The following is a 17,904-nucleotide window of genomic DNA, read 5'->3' on the forward strand; positions in this document are numbered from 1 at the left end:
CCCGGCCTCTCGATGGCTTCGACCACTACCTGCACCAGGTTCACCGACGAGTACCAGCTCTTCGAGGAGCTCGGGAAGTAAGAGCGGCTGGGGCTGGGGGGGAAAGGGGGCGCGTGGGGCAGGAGGGAAGTGAATTAGGGCGGTGACAGGTCAAAGGGGGGGCATGCAGGGGTCTCTGCACGGCACCTGGCTGGGGGTCAGCTCCATCTCCATCCAGACGGCAGCTTGGGGGGCACCCCACGAGAAGGAAAGTTCAGCCCCGGGGTGAGAAGGGGTTATTTGTCCCTCTGCTCTGTCAGGTCCAGAGAGGTGCGTGGCACGAGCCCCCCCCCCGCCCACATGCACAGGGCCCTGGGCTCCCAGTGCCTGCCTCGCATTGGGGAGCCCCCCAATGATTTGGAGGTATGCCCTTGCCCGGATCCCATTTGGCCTTGAAACATGGAGCCTGGGCGGGCAGATGGCAATGCAATGATGCTAAGGCTCCTGGGCAGTGTCACGGCGGGGGGCATCAAGACTTTCTTGCTAGCCGCGCTAGTGGGCTCGGCTCCCGATACCCATTTCGACCTAATCGCCATGTTCAGAGAGCTTATTTGGTGGCGGTGGTTTCCCACTGATTACTATGTTGCTGCCTGTCAGGGAAGAGGGGGGGAAAGATGCATGGTTATGTGTGTGAGCCCCCTCCGCTGAAACAGGACTTGAACTGCGTACTGACAATGATGGGACTTGGGCTCCCCCACTTGAAAGAGCATTTCTTCCAGTCGCAGTCTATCAAATTTGTGGTGATTGCCATTTTTTTTGTCCTAGTCATTTTCCTGTCTCTTTCCAAGCATTTCATTCCAGGCAGGGAAAGCATTGAAATGATTTGAGTCTTTATCCAGGATGACTGATTCTTGTCTGGTTATTCATTTGCAGGGGAGCTTTCTCAGTGGTGAGAAGATGCATGAAAATTACCACAGGACAAGAGTATGCTGCCAAAATTATCAACACCAAAAAGCTCTCTGCTAGGGGTGGGTATATTTCAACCCAGCATTTTCAGTGTCTCCCCACCCTCTCCCCGGTCCTTGGTTTTTTTGCTTAAAATAGCATTATGTGAACCCCTTCCCCTTGTGTCTTAATTTTTTAGTCTTCCATTTCTCTAACATGCCGCTTAGATTTTTCCCTTCTGCTGACCGACTGTATTTATGAGAGTGCTTCTCTAGCATGCTAGCAGGAAAGATGGATGGATTCTGAGGCAATTAAAAAAAACAAACCCTTTTGCTTTCAGTTTTGCATACAGACAAGTTTGAATATCGGTCTGGCTTTCCTCCTCTTTTTAGTTTTTGATAAAATAAGTTCTTGCCGTAGCTCTTGTAGAAAAAAAAATAGGTCAGAGCTTAATTGAATCTCATTTTTCACTGTATTTAAACATGAACTTAATTCATCGAGGCATATTTAACAGTGAACGCCTTCAGAGAAAAATGTGATCAACTACACATGCAGTATTGTGTATTACAGAAGAAGTGGATTAGTCATAATTTTATGAAGTGCTTTATCACTGCTATAATCCAAATGCTTAACCCGTTTATTTATATTTTTTCTTATGTATGCATGGGTATGCATTTTATGGCTGTATGTGCAGTCAGTAGATAGGTGTTCATAGTATATTGGAAAAACTATGGGCTTACCATGTGTTAGGACTGCTGAAAGTAGGCCTTCTGGTGATATGTTTGTGCCTTGATAAATCCACACTAAAGTACTTGTAGTAGGATGTTGGGGATTAAGGATTATTCTCTGTCAACATTATCTGCACTTTCATGTGAATTTATGCCTTTATGATGAACACGGAGATGAATGAACTAACATTGTCAGTGTGTAATATGGCCAGGTTTACTCTTTATATGAAGGAAATGCTGCAGATGGACAGCAACCTGATAACATTTATTAACTTAAAAAATATACATAGTTTTACTTACAATGACATACTTGTTAACTTTTATTGCTGTTCTAACTGGAGAGGGTCTTTCAAGTTTTCCATTCTATAATCTAGTTTTTAGTTCAGTAGAGGACTGTAAAAGTTTACTTTTCCCTTTATACTGAATATTTAACCTCAAGTTCATAATGTGAGAGAAAGGTATACAGGTTATAATGTGAGAGAATTATTTTTTTCCTTAGCTTTTTAAAACCATATTTTGAGCTAATCTCCGGTCATTGTTATGGTTTGCTTTAAATGGTTAAGAATATTAATAACATGATTTGAGATGTGTTTTTCACTGTTTTTCTTAAAACAGATTTTGATTTTGATTCCACCCCCCCATAAGTTGTTTATTTGGAAATTTAAAAGTACAATAAGCAAAATACTGATAGTTACAAAATATTTTACGTTTTTTATGACTCTTGATTGAGAGCTAATAAGGTCAGGATCAGTTTGTTAATGAATTAAGGCTTACATATATTGCATTTATAGTTTCTTTAAAAATATATTGAAGAAACTGTATTAAGGTTGCCAAGACTGCCTTAAACTCCAGTCAAGGCAGTCTGAAGTAAATGCTTCTGTTTTATACTTTCCTTACAGTTTTGTGTATGAGACCATGTTTATTCCTGGTGTAACTTTTAGATTGAATGGAATTATACCATGATGAGTTTAGCCCATATATGTAATGCAACAAAATTGCACACAGATTTTGGACTCTTGCTTTTTCTAGGAATTCGGAACCTAATTCCCTTGTTTTTGGTGGAATTAAACTCTAGAGCTGGATAATGATTGTGAGCACCTCATTTTCTGTAGGGACACTTGTGCATACATGATGTGTTATCAGTGGGTGTAAATGAGTACCATGGGGAGTACTGTCTTTCTAGCACTGCCTGCAGAGCTTTGTACCAAAAATTGCCACCAGGATGTTTTGCTTGCCAATTCTTTTTCAATTCTGTGCTTCATATCGTGACATTAGCTGTGTATATAATAATTCCCTTACATTTTGGTGTGTACACACACGCCGATATACAAATACACAAATATGTCCATTTGCACATATCCGTAAAGTTACATGCACTCAGTCTATTTTGTCAGGTAGATAATTCCAGGGTAATCAATAAGGGTATTACTTTAAGGCAGAGTTTAATAAGGACTTTAAGCATTTGTAATTTCTAGTATATTTAAAAACATTGTTATGGTGTGTCTATCTACAAAGTTGTCTCCTATGGCACAGAAGCTATACACTGAAGAGCATCAAACTGCAATATATTTTATCATGACTGATATGATAATAATTTATAGATTACAGTTTAGATACTACTTAAAATTGTAACATTATTTATCTGTCATTTTTATAATATTTTTCATTGTGAGATGGAGCAATTTCTTTTCATCTGTTCTTACTATAATTAATAGATTTATCTGGTGCTTGAAGTCATGTAGTCTGCTCTTGTCTTTGTAAATCTAAAGGACACTTCATAAAATGAGCTTCATCTGTCTGTAGAGAGTACACACAAGACCCTCTGCTGTGAGGGAAATATACCTTCTAGTGACTGGCTCTCATTGATGTAGTTTAGCTAAATTCACATTGTATGTAGCAGGCCTTTTTCTGAAACATTTTTAAAAGGGATTTCAGCAAATAATATGGGGAAATGTACCTTCTTTGTTAAAAAGAGTTATTTATTAACAGTAATTTAAGACGCTTTCATTCTCAGTCGTGGGTTTCTATTAGTATTGTTCAGTCATAACAGCACTTGCCCCCCACATGTATTTTCTTTGAACTTATCTGAGCAGTCGCATTCGCCCAGTGCAAGATACTGATCTGGTTACAGCGAGTTGTTGGTAAATGTGTTCTCTCTCTAGTTTTCATAAAAAATAGAACTTTTTTTACAGAAAAAGTTTTTTAAAAGACTCCTGTACATACAGTGGTGCATGTCTTTTTGGTGGCTTGTTTACCCATTTTCCCCAACACTTTCTGCTTCTACCACTTTTTATTCATGGCCATTTTTGTATAATAATATAACATGTTATAACAATTTATAACAATATATGTTAACCGTCATCCCTGCTTCTCAGAACAGTTTGATTTTCAGATTGATGACAAATTATTTCTTATACCTGAAATATGCCTATTTATCACACTGCTAACTAAACTTCAATAAAAAAAACTACTATTGTTGAAATAAGGTAATACTATGAAAAAGAGATGTGAATTTACATGGTTTGCTGTATTATTAAAAAAAAAGAAAGACATGCTGTCTTTTATGAGTTCTGGGATTTTCTGCTATTTTGTTAATTTGAAATACTAATACAAGCATAATATGAATAACAAATAATAGTAATCATTACAATTTACTTTAGCAATAACATTTGTTAGCTATATGTTACTTAATATTTATGTTTCAGAATTCATATTACAAGCTTCATTTGGAAATTGTAGTCTTTTCAGGGAAGAGTAAATTTAATTCGGGTTGTTGGAAAAAGAACAGTAGGCTTTCATTACCAGAAGCGTGCATTCTAACTAAGCTTGCCTACATGAATATACCACAGATGGACAAAAGCATGTATGACTTGCCTTCAAAGGAAAGTGGGATAGTGAGCAAGCATTATGGAAAAAAAAAAAGAAAAGAAGAGCATATTTTTGCTGCATTTGTCTTTTATGTTGCTTCATCTTATACAGAGGGTTCTTATATGTCCAGTTATTTTTTATTAAAGTGTGATTTGAGTGTTTGTTTAGAGCTCTTTGTGGCTATATAGCAGGATGAATAAATTGTGCTTCTTCGAAATGTGTTTCTTGACTAGGCCAAACCAATAAAAAAAACATTTAAGAAAATTAGACACCTCATTTTCTTAAATACTTTTTATTTACAAATCTTTTTGGTTTTCTGGCCTTGTTCCTACAATTAACTTCATTCAGACAGATCTTCCTGCTTTTGTAGATTGTGTTGAGGGATTGAGTCCTTAGTCTTCAGCTACAGTGTCTGTGGTTCATGGACAATAAGTAAATAATATGAGACATTTTGTTAAGATTTCTGACAATCTCTGTAATTGCACTGAAAAAAAAATCAGTTTGCTCACAGATTTCTTGTAGCGTGCAGCTTTTCACTAAATGTAAATTTGCATTAGGGTGGCAATTGCCAAAAATACTAGTCATTGGCTGCCTCTGTGAAAAGAGGTTGGTGGTAGAGTCCAATTCCTGGTGGTCTTTTTTCATTTTGACCGTCAGTTGGCAGCCCCTCACACCACTCCACCATTTTTATTGTTGCAGCAGAAACATGAATAGACATCTGCTGTCTGTGCGAAACAGTTATATTAAGAAAGGTGCAGGTATCACTTGGGGGTTTCTAGTTCTCTGTCCATTAGCCCTAAACCAAAGAACACCAAAGCCCATGAGAGTCTTTCCATTATGTTTAATAAACTTTAGAGACTTTGACTGCTTGCTTATTATCTTTCTCAGCAGGTCTTCTCCCAAATCCTTTCAGTATCTTCTCTCTCTTTTTTGGAAGGGAAATACTGTTTGCTTTATATTAAATGGTGCCATACAGGGCCTGAGATAATGAGACAAATTGTGCATTCCTGTGACTAGCTCCAAAAGAGTATCCAAGCTTAAAGGACACCCTTACCTTCTTGGAAAAACGATTTGATGGGAGAGTGTGCAGACTTTTGCCATGTGGACAGAATGATACAATGTCTAAATCTGTCTGTGTAAAATTTTTTGTGATCCCTGAAGTGATTTACAATACTGTAGGGAGACAACCGGTAATGTGAAGCATATAAAGAGAATTTTTCAGCACAGTATTTCATGGTAGAAAGGGAAAAGTTTTGTCATGTTACCAGACCACTGGTCCGTTTATTCAGGCATCTTGTCTCTGCCAAAGCTGGGTGTTTCATATGAATCCAAAACCTTGTAGAAATATGCCTAGGAATCCAGCACTATATTCTACATGGCAAAATTTCTTCTTGACCCCAGCCCCTGATCATTTTACTCCCTGAAGCATGAAAATTAATAGACTGTGGACTTCTGCCATTTTAGTATAACTACAGATTCTGTTTTTATTCATAGTCATACCTGTACCCCCCAAAAAACAAAAATAAAAACCCACAACAACCAAATAAAGCCTGATCATATAAACTTTAAGAGTACTTAACTCTCACTGAGGTAGATACTAGTTTTGTATGTACATGGATTAAAAGTTGAGGAACAAAGCCATTTGTTCATTTAATAATGCCGTGTTCTGTTTCTTACAATGTTAATTGTATTTGGTAACATTTTTTTCTTTCATGTATAAAAACTCTCATATACAAAATGTAGGTATGCTGTGTCCCCTGAGATGGATAGGTACACCACAGACATTTTTACGAATTCATTTGCAAACTTTCTGTTTTTCTAGGTAGATTGCTGATACGTTTTCTTTTTCTAATCATTCAAAATTTGAGTCTGTTCAGAAGCCTTCTAAGACAGGAGTGTGTAGAGGTTTTGTACTGGGCCATCAACAAACATTTACTTTGTAATTGAAGGGATGTTAGTATACTGCGTCAGTTTCAAGAGACGGTCTGTTTTTCTGTGCATCTCAGTCAGAAGTGCCTTGTTTGGATTTTGGAGGTTTGGGGCTTCTCTGCTTCTGGTTTATTTTTAGAAAAAATATCCAAGAGCTTCTAAGCTATCTGAGAGCCTACAGAATCTTAAATTCATTGTTGAGCGGTAGTAATTTATTTTAATATCTAAAGCTAGAATTGAAATGACTGTTCCTAGCAGCTGGTAGATGCATTATTTGTAGCAAATCTCATGTCATTTCTATAAAGCCAATACTCCTTTCCTTTGCAAAGGATTTATTTTTCCCTTTTCATTGTGAGTACTGCTGTACCCAAGGAAGGAGCTTCTGTCTTCTCTTTCCTTTTTCAGTTTCATACTCTTATAGACCTTACATATATTACATTTTGAAGCTGCCTGCATTGTTGTGTGTGTGGTCAAAGCTTGTTGCTGTTGACATGCACAGAAGATGTGTGCACCTCATCTGAAAAAAGAATTCCAAGAGTGAGAAATTGATTCCAGTATTATTACAGCTTCCTTCCTGCAATTCCAGGGAAGTGTGATAAACATGTAGAGGCACAAAGACACACACACTTTCCATTGCAGTTTAGAAGTGCTGTTTCAAAATCATTGCTTCTGAAAGGTCTGTAGCATTGAAGTCAATGGGAGCTTTGCCATTGTCTGTAATAGCTACAGGATCAAATTACCAAATATGCAATACTGTTTTAAAAAAACATAGAATGACGTTATAAATCCCATTCATTTTTCCTTGAAGTCTAACATTATTACAGAAACTAACTAAAGGAGAAATATTAACTTTACTCTTATCTTCTTTTCACATTAAAGTATTTATTGTATGAATGTAAACACCCTAGAATTATAGCTTATAACCCTATAATTATTCTGTGCTTGTGAAGTATTGTTTCTGTTCATATATTTACACATCTGTAAATAGTAGGTGTTGTCATTTAATTATTTTGTTAAATTATGTTTAAGAACACTTTTGGCTTTATTGTAGATGCATTTTTCCCATTGTTAGAAAAATAAAAATAACATGCTCATGTGTCCTGCTAAGCAACGGTAGAGTGAATTTCTGGGTTTTTTTTTTCCTTTCTGCTTAGGTTTTAAGAATGGCAAAGTTACTGAAAATGAAAATAAAAGTAATATGTTAATGAGAAAGAGAAGACATAGGTTTAATATGCAAATACAAAGGATAGTGATTCATTATTCTTTCTCAGTCATGATCATTGGTGTGTAGAAGTTATTTTTACTAGTCTTATTTCTACCTTATGGTTCCAAGCCCTTTCCACACCAACTGATTGAATGATGCTGTTAGTAAAGGGCAAGAAAAAAAGCAAGCCTTCTTGTAACTTAAGAACACCTGTTTTAACAGTCTCATGCTAATGGCATTTAAAAAAGGAAGTTGATCAAATATTTTGCTCAGACATGCAAATTAGGGCTGTGCGAAATTTCGCCAGCTATTTTGTTTTGACACTATTTCGACTAATTTCAAGCTCGAAACAGCGAAAATGAAATGAAAGGCTTTGAAACAGCCTTGAAACAAAACAAAGGCAGTCGAAACATTTCAAAATGTTTCAAGTTTCGAAGCTGGGCTTGCTTGCAGCTAAAGAGAAACTAAGGAGAAGGGAGGGTCAAGAGCGGGGAAGGACTGCTCTGATATTGATGGTGTAGCTGGCCAGTGTCTGTGATCCTTCCCTGAGGTCCCTTCCAGTCCCAGTGCTCTGGGGGAGAGACTGAAAAACAGCATAAAAAGCATTGTTTGAACCGAGCTTTCTCTGTGCCTTCACACAAGTTTTGCTCTGAACAGTTTGAGGTGCAGTTTCCCAGAAACCCCTGTACCTATCTACTTGAAACTTGGCAGGTTTCATGGCCTCAGCAGGGACTATCATCCCTGCAGTTTTCACCCCACTGCGCCGTAACACACACGTGACACGAGTTTTGCTGTCTAGACTTTGAGGTATAGTTTCCCAGAAACCCTTGCATTTATCTCTTTGAAGCTTGGCACACTTGGTGGCCTCAGAAGGAGCTATGATCCCTGCAAGTTTCATCTGAATCAGGCAAAAAATGACAAAGTTATAGGCTGTTTTGTGCTTCCCCATTATAGCCTATGGGTGAAACAGTTTCAACAAAACAAAATGGAACAGTGCTTTCGAAACAAAACTAAAAAACGAAACACTGTCTCAGCGAAACAGAAGTTGAAGTGAAATGGTGCTGTTTCGCACAGCCCTAATTGCAAATATAAGAAAAAATATTAAATCATTTACCATCCTCACTTGAACACCCTAAGAGATATAGGTTTGGGTACCTGTGCTGTGCTGTGTTAAATGTCCTGCATCCCTTTTCATATGCAGCTACCTCATATTTGTCAGATGCTTTTCAGGACTAATGTGGGGATTTTTGAATTAACAAATCATGGAAAAGCACGATGATTTACTACTTCACTTCTGTATAAAAGGAAATACAGAATACCTTTCTTTGTTGAAGATGGTAGTCCTTTTTTTTTCAACTGGAATGAAACATTTGTTTCTTATTGGAGAGTCTCATAATCCAATCTGTTTTATCTGTTCTTATGAATACTGTGGGTATGTATTTGCACCTCTTAGTCTTATTTTACTGATATTGGAAATGTCTTGTATACTGGAAGTTTTCTTTACAAAATATCACCTTGAGTGGATGGTGTCTTACGTAGGATGCTGTGGGCTTTTTATTGTAGAGAAAAGCATAGCAATGCTTTGCAGCCCCGTCTGCTCTGCAGTTGTATTTTCTTCATTGTGGTGACTCCATGGTGGGTGCAATGGTGTGATTGTACCTCCCTTCAATTTCTCATCCATACCTGCTGTCCATTGGAGCTAAGGGCCCAATTATGCCAGAACCAACCTGCCTGTTCCCAAGTCAGGTGGGCAACCAGCAGTGCTTGCTGCATCCTACCAGCCCCAGAGGCACAGTGCCAGACTACAACCCCTTTTTCAAAATCCTAGGTCCACTGCTGGATGCAGCTTGTCTTGGAGGTCCATTCTGCTTTGCTTGGAGGTTCAGTAATTTTATGCATTATGAAACCTCTTCATTAAAGGTTTTGTAACTTTTCTAATTTATATTTTATCTATTTGGATGTTGCCAAAAAAGTATGGTAGTCAACTCTGACAGAATGCATTTAGTTTCTGAGTGAATTTGGTGTTCATGAAAGTAATGCTGATTGAAAGCCCTAGCTCTTGCTAAGTGTAATTAAGTAAAAAACTGTGCATGTTTCACTCATGCATTTTGCTAATACATCTCAGTCCTGATTTTTGTAACATTTTTATTTTAATTCTGGCCCTTTTTTGAGCAGAAGCTGCCAAATGTATTGAATTATGACCCATACTGTAGGTGCAGGGGTTTCCAACCTTTTTAGATTGCGGGCCAGAAATGACCATGGACTGGAAGCAACTGTGGACTGGCAAAATGCAGTCTGGAAGCGACCAGCATACTGCGGAGTGGCCGCCAACCCTTCCCAGGCCACGGCCCAGGGGTTGGGAACCTCTGCCATAGTGGTTTTCCAGTGATGAGAATAAGAGCAATGATCAATCTAGATTAGAATTTTAATGTCCAGAGTAGAAAAGCCAGTCCTTTCACAGTTTGGCATCCTACATGTTTTAAAAACCTGTAAACCCTCCCAAGTCTATTTCTCTTTTATACCAAAATTAAAGTGCATACTTAGAATTACAAATAAAATCCACTTTGGGGGGTGGGGGAACAGCTCGTAATGTAAGGAATTGAGATTACCTACCATGTCATCATTTTAAGAAAACAGAAAGCTGTCCCAATGTGAAGGCCTGCTTAGCTCTTTAGAGATGAATCTGTACAACAGTTCACCAGTGATGGTTACATTTGATAGAAGTCAGCTTTGTCTTATCTGGTCATCTGTGGTAGTTTTTTGCTTCTGCCACTGTGTGAACTCCTGACCTTTCATTTCACAGGGAGCAGTAAAAACAATTTGAAGAATTAGGCATGTCTTTCTTTTTTTAAAGAAGTCAAAGTACGCAGAATTGTGAATAAAACTATGTTTATTAATAATAGAAAGCACTGTATATATTGGTTGTCAAAAGTAAAAATACGTTCTGCTTCTAATTGTAGATATAATTTAATTTTTGCAATACTGTACCAACGTGTTGTTAATTCTCTCTTCCCAGCAGAAGTATCCTGCATTCATTTACTATGAATTTCTTCATATTCCAGCTGTCATTTAACACTAGCCACACTTGCCTGTAAAAATGAGATTCACCTCTAATCTGTTTTCTGTTGATCATATTTAAACTGATCAGTAATAATTTGGCTTATGGGTTGACAAAAAGTCCTTTCTTTCCTCCCCACTAAGTGTTCTGCTTACCCAGATAGGAAACTAAGAATGTATTTTCTGGAGCATGTTTTTTTCTGGAAATAGCTTTTTGTTTTGCATCTACCCGTCCCTCCTTCCCCCCTCCCCCACCTCCCAACCATCTAATACCTGGATCTTTCACATCATTGGTCTTAATATCTATAGGCTGAAAGTAAGGATAGTCTGGATAAAATCACCATTCTTACAGTGGCTAATCTTTAAGATCTTTTTAATTATGTTTGAAAAGCAAATATATTAGCTATATTGGCTGTTGTAAATTATAACCAAAATGTAGGCTATTGTGAAGATGGTCATTAACATCATTCCATGTGATGTAGCTTGCAAAGGAGGTGACCTCACAATGCACGAAGTTCATAAATCAACATAATTTGTAGGAAGGAATGTTGTACTTCTTAGGTGTTTTCAAAACTTTTTTTCCTGATTTAATTATAGTCAAAAACTGCTTACTTGTAATTTTCCATAATGCAAATGCAGGTGTTCCAATAGCAGTCACATTGCATATTCATGTAGCTGCAGGAACAGATGGAGTTCCTACATAATATCCATATTTGACAGTCTGATGGGATTTGCCAAGCCTAAGCTTTCATTTAAAATTTAACCTCTTCAGGAGATAAGTTTGTGATTTAATCAGGCAAGGGAAGCCTTGGAGTTGCATATATTACATATCAGAACTCATGCTAGTGCTTTGTTGATACCTTTTAGTTTGGAAGATTTATTGCGGGATTGTTTTTAAGTGGCCATCACAATTTTTGGGTTTGGTGTTTTGCATTTAGTCTCATATTTCTACCGAAGTGATCTAAATTTGATGGGCTTTATTTGTATGTTTCAAGGAATTAAGCAGTGTTATTTATATCCATGTAGTAAACTAAAATGCCATGTATCATTGAAAAGTTCTTGGTAAATGCAGTACTGCATTGCAGGGAAGACTTTTTACTATGGTGTAAATTGCTTTGATTTGCTGCAAGGCAGCTCCCAGGACCACTGAACTTTGATGATTAAACCTAGCTTTGAGATTTGCTTTCTTCCTTTTCTAAAATGGCGTGTCAAGATGTTCAATGCCTTGACGGGTTGAGTAAATTTCAAGGAAGAAAGCAACCTTCAGTAAATACTGTTTTGACCGAGAGTTTGTAAGACACTTTATGAAATGACAGGGATTAGTGAGTCACGAAAACAAAGATTTGTCTTTTGGGTGTAGGGGTATTGTAACTTCATTGTCTTATTTTATTTTCTGTGTCTTTTTACAGTTTACCTATTTAGTTTCTTATGCAAGGATAGTTTAATTACAACAGGCTTGCAAAGTCAAGATTCTTGCTCTTTTGCTTATTGCTTACATCTTTTGTACAGTGCCACTTTCCCATTACTCATGTAGCAGACCTTTATTTCCATTTAATGTCTTTTTTGTCCATTAAGGCCACGTCCAGACAAGTGCAGCTGTGTGGTATATGGTAAGGGTCAAAAAACCTGTGCAAAAAAAAAAAAGTGAAGGGGCGCATACGTGTGTGTGGCCGGGGGCGGGGGGGAGGCAGCATGTGCTGCTCAAAACTGGGACCTGGCCGGCCAGGCTCCAAGCAGCAGGATTGCCACTGCTGCAGCCCCAGGAGATCTCCAGGACCCCAGGTAAGGCTGCTGGGGCCAGCCCAGTGCTGGCCTCCGCCTCCTCTACCCCATCTGGGGTAACCTGCCATGTGCCAGAGGGCATGTGGCACAGGCATTCCCTGGGGACAAGTAGCAGCAGCACAAGATGTGCTGCTGTTTCTTGTCCACAGGGAGACAAACATCCATGCTTGTGTGGACGTGGCCTAAAAGAATATTGTCAAGTAGTTTTAGACCCACACTTTATACATTGCTTAATAAAAACAGAAACAAATTAATGTGGTTTATAATGGGGTTAACATGGTCAATCATTTTTAGCCAAATTAGAGAAAGCTTTAATGGAAAGATTTTAAGATCTGTAAATTTTTCAGCATCTGTATTTCCAATGCTCTTTCAAAAAAACCTTTCATCTGCTATACTATTATTTACTCATTTTTGTCATCTCTCTTGTTCCCTATTACAGCTTATATTAAATGTCTCTGTGTAGTAGGTCTAAGTAGGTTTTACAGTCTTCTTTAGTGCTAAATTTACAAGATCCAGGAAAATTTTATTTGTACAACTGCAGCTGTCATTGCTAGGTTTGGATATATGGTCCTTTTTTTTTTTTTTAACCAAGTATTATACACAAGAGTGTTTTATCATCATTTGGATACAGCACCATTTTGGCCACAGAGTGATTGGAGATCAAGAACCAGAGCAGATGTAGTGATCTGGTAGGCATGGTTCTCTCTCTCTCTTTTCTGACAGGTCTTCCAGCATCAGCAGAATTATGACATTTAAACTGAATTCTAGTAGAAGAGTGGAAGAGTTGAAGCATTTTTTTTCTCCCCCACAATGAAATGATCTGTATATCTGATGGAGCAGGTTGCTGTCTGTCTAAGCTCATGACCCTCTGAACTAGTTTCTCAGGCTAGGTACATACATTAAAAAGCCTTAGGTGGAATTATTTTAAGTTACATGGTTTTCTGTAAGTGACATAGTTTAGATAGGTAGCACACATTCACCCTTTGATAGTGGGGGCAAATCTTAGGCCAGTTTCCGCCTTTTTAAAACCAGCTGGTGTGTGCAAAACTTCTGTTCTGTTTTGTTACAGGTATAGATCAGTTTTGTATGCTGAGCTTCAGTTGTGTTATGGGTATACACTGTTTTCTGATCACTTACCAGTAAAAGTGTAATGTCCGTACCTGGCCCAAGGTGCCATCCTGCCCTACTTTTTCTGCCTTTCCTTCAGAATAGGAACATTTCCTTCAGGAATTAATGGCATTAGTAGTCTTATGATGTGTTGCTTTTTTTTTTTTGAAAGAAGCTGTGCACTAGCAGTTGTTGTGGCCACAAGCCTGCTGTGGTCAGAAAAATGTAAAGAAACATAGAGGACACCTTGGAGGTATCTTCCCAGATACAGAAATACTTCAGTATTTTCAGCAGATCTGCTACCATATCCACTCCCCTGCTAATTGTATATTGTGCTAATTGTGGTGAGGAAGTGATGATTGATGTACATTGCATTTGTTCCATGGCATTTACAGAATTCTCTAATCAGATCTTGTTCAGAAGAACTGCTACTATGTTTGGGATAGGAACTTCCTTTGTACTACAAGTATTCCTGATTTCTTTTCTTGTTGCATGTCCCATTGCTTCATCTGGGAGGGTATGTGATCTCATCTGGTCTCTAACAGTCTAGTTTAAATACTAAATCATGAAGTTAATTATTCCTTCCATAAACTTGTTCTTTTTATTAATGATAAATCTGAATATTCTTGAGATAAAAGATCAAAGAATTGATACTTCTGTGTTAAGTTCTTTACAACTTCCTGTGTTCCATGGCTCGATAACCGGATGTGAGAGAGAGCATTTTCTTTATCCGTCTTAAGGATATCCTTTTCTTACTTTCCCTTTCCTCCAACTTTGTTCGGAGAAGTATGTGAAACAGTGTAGCTGACCTGTCAGGGCTACTGGGGCTCAGTGGTGCTGATAATCTTGCATCGATGAAGCCAAGTTTGTCCATATTTTATTTCTTGTTCATGTGCCAATACTGTCCTTTATCTTAACGTATTTTCTTTTCCCTCTCTCAGATTGACCCCAATGTTTTATAGAGAGCAAAAATCTCCCAACTTGGCTTTTTTCAGTTTGCTACACAGGCCAAGATCTTTTTACAAGCTCTTGTTATAATAGGCTCTGCACTCCTTGATCATCCTTGTGGCCCTTTTCATACTTGTTCCATTTTAAACTCAACTTTTTTTGAACATGGGTGATCAGAATAAGAATAACTGTCAGCATTCCAGATGATGTCTCAAAAGTGCCTTTTACCATGGCATTAATACTTTTATATGCCTAGTGGAAATAACTCACCTGCTGTGTTCTAGAATTGCATTTGACATTTTCATGGCTGCAGCACATTGATTCATGGTTATATTCTAACAGATGAATGCACCAAGGTATTTGTCATCCTCAAGATACCTGCTTCCCAGTTTATAGCAAGAATTCCTTGCCATTAGTCCCTATGTACCTGACCTTGTGATTTGTAAAATTCTATTTGTTCCAGTTTCTCCCATGCAGTCCTCGTGGTCATTCCATTCTCCCTGCATGGTGTTCTAATTCTCCTCTGTAATACCTTTCAACTTGCTGTTACCAGCAATTTTTATGAGACACTGTTGGTTCCAAGAGAGAGAACTCCAGCCTTTGGATAACTAGTGGATAACTCCACAAGTAGCATCCTTTCAGTTTTTTCCATTCATTTTCTATTTATTCACCTTAAAACTAATTGCTATCTCTCAGTAGTTCCCAGAGGTCAGTCACCTTCAGCCCCATTGTTCCACGTGCTATAGAAGCATGCAGGAAGACTCAGTCCCTTTCCCAAGTAAATTGTGTTGAAAAATGGTTTAAATGGCTTGATCTGCCTAGCCAATGATTCATGTGTATAATGTTATCCTTTCCTGAACATTTATTTCAGAAGAGGCAAGAGCAGCTGCTTCCATTGCAGAAATGTAATTCAGGGTTTGACACAAAAGCTTTCCATGACCTTCTTCTACTGTCACCTCCAAGCAAGGTCGAGTGGAAGCTTCTGTGAACATAATTTCATGAAATGAAGCTAAATGAGGAATATTTCTCTGAGTTGACTCTGAGTTCTGAAACTTAAGAGCTTTTGTGTTTAAGAAAAGTGCTATAGAAAAAGCTGACAAAAGTGTGACCAAGTGCTTATAGGAGATGAATTCACTGTTCATTTAAACGAAAGCTGCATCTGTACTCACTCTTATGATATTGGATCTTATCTTACAATTAAATGCTTTATGTTTAGGTTTTCTCACCAAGCTCTCCAATTGCTGGTGACTGTTTTCTATAAATAAATTTGTGTATGTTATTTATATCTCTGCCTATAGATAGATCCAGATTTATGATTTCATTTGATTATTTTTATGTTTACACTAAGATTTTAAAACCTAGGTTGCTATGGTAACATTTTAAAAGATGCTTAAGCAAGTGGCATCCTGGAATTCCTGAGGGTGACAATTTCAAAGACAAAGTTGCATTTAGAGTCCTAATTTCCACTTATTTCTACTAGTAACTTGACACCTAACCTTCGTTTGTACCTGTGACAATTTCTTCTACTCTAAAACTTCCTGGTGCTTGGGACTGAGGAAAATCAGGCATCTTATGGAATGTGGACTTGGGAGTGTGATTTTTAACTTTTCTGTTTGTGAAAGTTGGTCTTGCTCCCTGGTGATAGAAAGTTAATTGTATGTGGTATTTAATTTGGGAATCATTGTGTGTTCACAACTATTTATACGAGTAATGTAGATCAACGTGACTAGTGAGATTTCTAAAGTTCCTCACATGCATAAGTGGCTTCAGGATTGTTTCTTACTTTGCGTTGTGTGGGCGGTGGCAGTGCCACGGGGTGGAACGGCGGGGGTGGGAGGGTACACGGGGCCAGAAGCAAAGTGGTGGCAGTGTGGGGCAGTCCCTGCCCACCCCCCCGTCATACTTGATGGGCAGTTGGCATATGCATGTGTGTGTGCGCGCATGTGTGTGTGTGTGTATGTATGTATCTATATCTATCTAGCTATATCTATCTATATGTATCTATATATATCTTCGCTAGTGACAAGTAGGATACTGGTGGGCAGTAATGGACTGCCGATGGACATGGGTGGGATATGAGAAAAGGTCCCATAGCAGTTGAGAGGAAGATAATTTAAATTGTTTATTAACAATATTTTAATAGAAACAATCACCTTCCTTTTTTTAGGGGTTGTCTTTGATATTTCTTTGTGAGAAAAAGTAAAAAAATGTTTCTGTAACTTCATATTCTTGAAGTTCTAGTAACTACTGGAACATTTTTGTACAGCAGCTACTGGAACATTTGTGTAGGAACAAAACACTGCATTTTAATAATGCAGGGAATCTATCAATAAGATGCTAAAACTAAATCTTGAAAGAAAAATGCATGAATAGAAGTCAAATTACAAAGAAGGATAAACCCTTTTTGGTTAAATGGTGGATATATGAGTTTTGGCAGGGCACAGGTAAGGGTTTGGGGTTTTTATCGTCAGTGAGGGGAGAATTTTCATGCTCTGATGAAACCTACTAGGGAGAAGCTGAACAAGATGGCCTGTCAGTATGCTGTAGTCTGATTCTCGTTAGTTAAATTGATTCTTGGTGATAAATCGCTAAGTGATGAGCATTGCAGGAACATTTGAAGCTTTCATAAGTAACTATGCCTTGCTAATTTAAAAGGAAAATGCTGCTCAAGAGAGAGGGATCTGTCAAAGCTGTCATCAAATTATCCAAGTTGTTTTGAGTGGTTGTAATGTGCTCTCTTTCATGTTGACTTTGGAGACTTGAAATAGATTGCCACAAATATAAGGAAAAAAATTCTAAAGGTGAAAAATAAGTGTCCATATTAGTTGTACAAAGGGGCCTAATAGTTTTGGTTTCAGTCTTTGCTTGTATTTTTAAACTAGTCGATAGAATTGAAATATTCAGCTGTGTTATTTTATGTGATAGTTTTTTAAAGCTAGATGAGGGAAGGAGAAAGGGAGGCTTTTGACTGTGTGTTGTGCCTTTGACTGTGTGTTTTGGTTGAATCTTTTACAAATAAAGCAATTTTCTGAAGTTACATGTTTGAGTTAAATAGTTGGGAGCTAGATTCATAGCGAGTTTAGATGAACATTGAAGTCAGTGGGACTAGGCTTGTTCACAGCAGTGTAGTATCTGACTCAGGCTTTTAAATAATGTGAGTAAAACTCCTTTCTCCTATTTACTCGGGTTTCAGCCAGTCTATTGTGTTGACCCTAATTCCACAGATTCTTTAATTTTTCAAAGATCCTTTGGATTATAATGAGAAGTCAAGAGCTGGCTCCAGTGTTTGAAACAAATAACAGGAAACAAAGGTTGCCAAATGACTGGGGGGGGGGGGGGGGGGGGGGGGGTTTTTCG

General features: G+C 38.0%; 1 protein-coding gene across 13 annotated transcripts in view; it reads left to right on the top strand.

Moving 5' to 3' along the window:
- Positions 1-6: 6 nt before the first annotated feature.
- Positions 7-17,904, top strand: part of CAMK2D (calcium/calmodulin dependent protein kinase II delta) — a 268,565-nt gene continuing 250,667 nt past the window's right edge. For all 13 annotated transcript variants that reach the window (XM_025213353.1, XM_025213351.1, XM_006031684.3 and 10 more), the window contains exons 1-2: positions 7-77; positions 913-1,007. In XM_025213353.1, the coding sequence (XP_025069138.1) occupies positions 13-77; positions 913-1,007 (160 nt within the window). In that variant the 5' untranslated portion in view covers positions 7-12. The remainder of the gene's footprint in view (positions 78-912; positions 1,008-17,904) is intronic.

This window comes from Alligator sinensis, unplaced genomic scaffold, assembly GCF_000455745.1.
Source record: "Alligator sinensis unplaced genomic scaffold, ASM45574v1 scaffold563_1, whole genome shotgun sequence".
In the NCBI taxonomy this organism is placed as follows: Eukaryota; Metazoa; Chordata; order Crocodylia; family Alligatoridae; genus Alligator; species Alligator sinensis.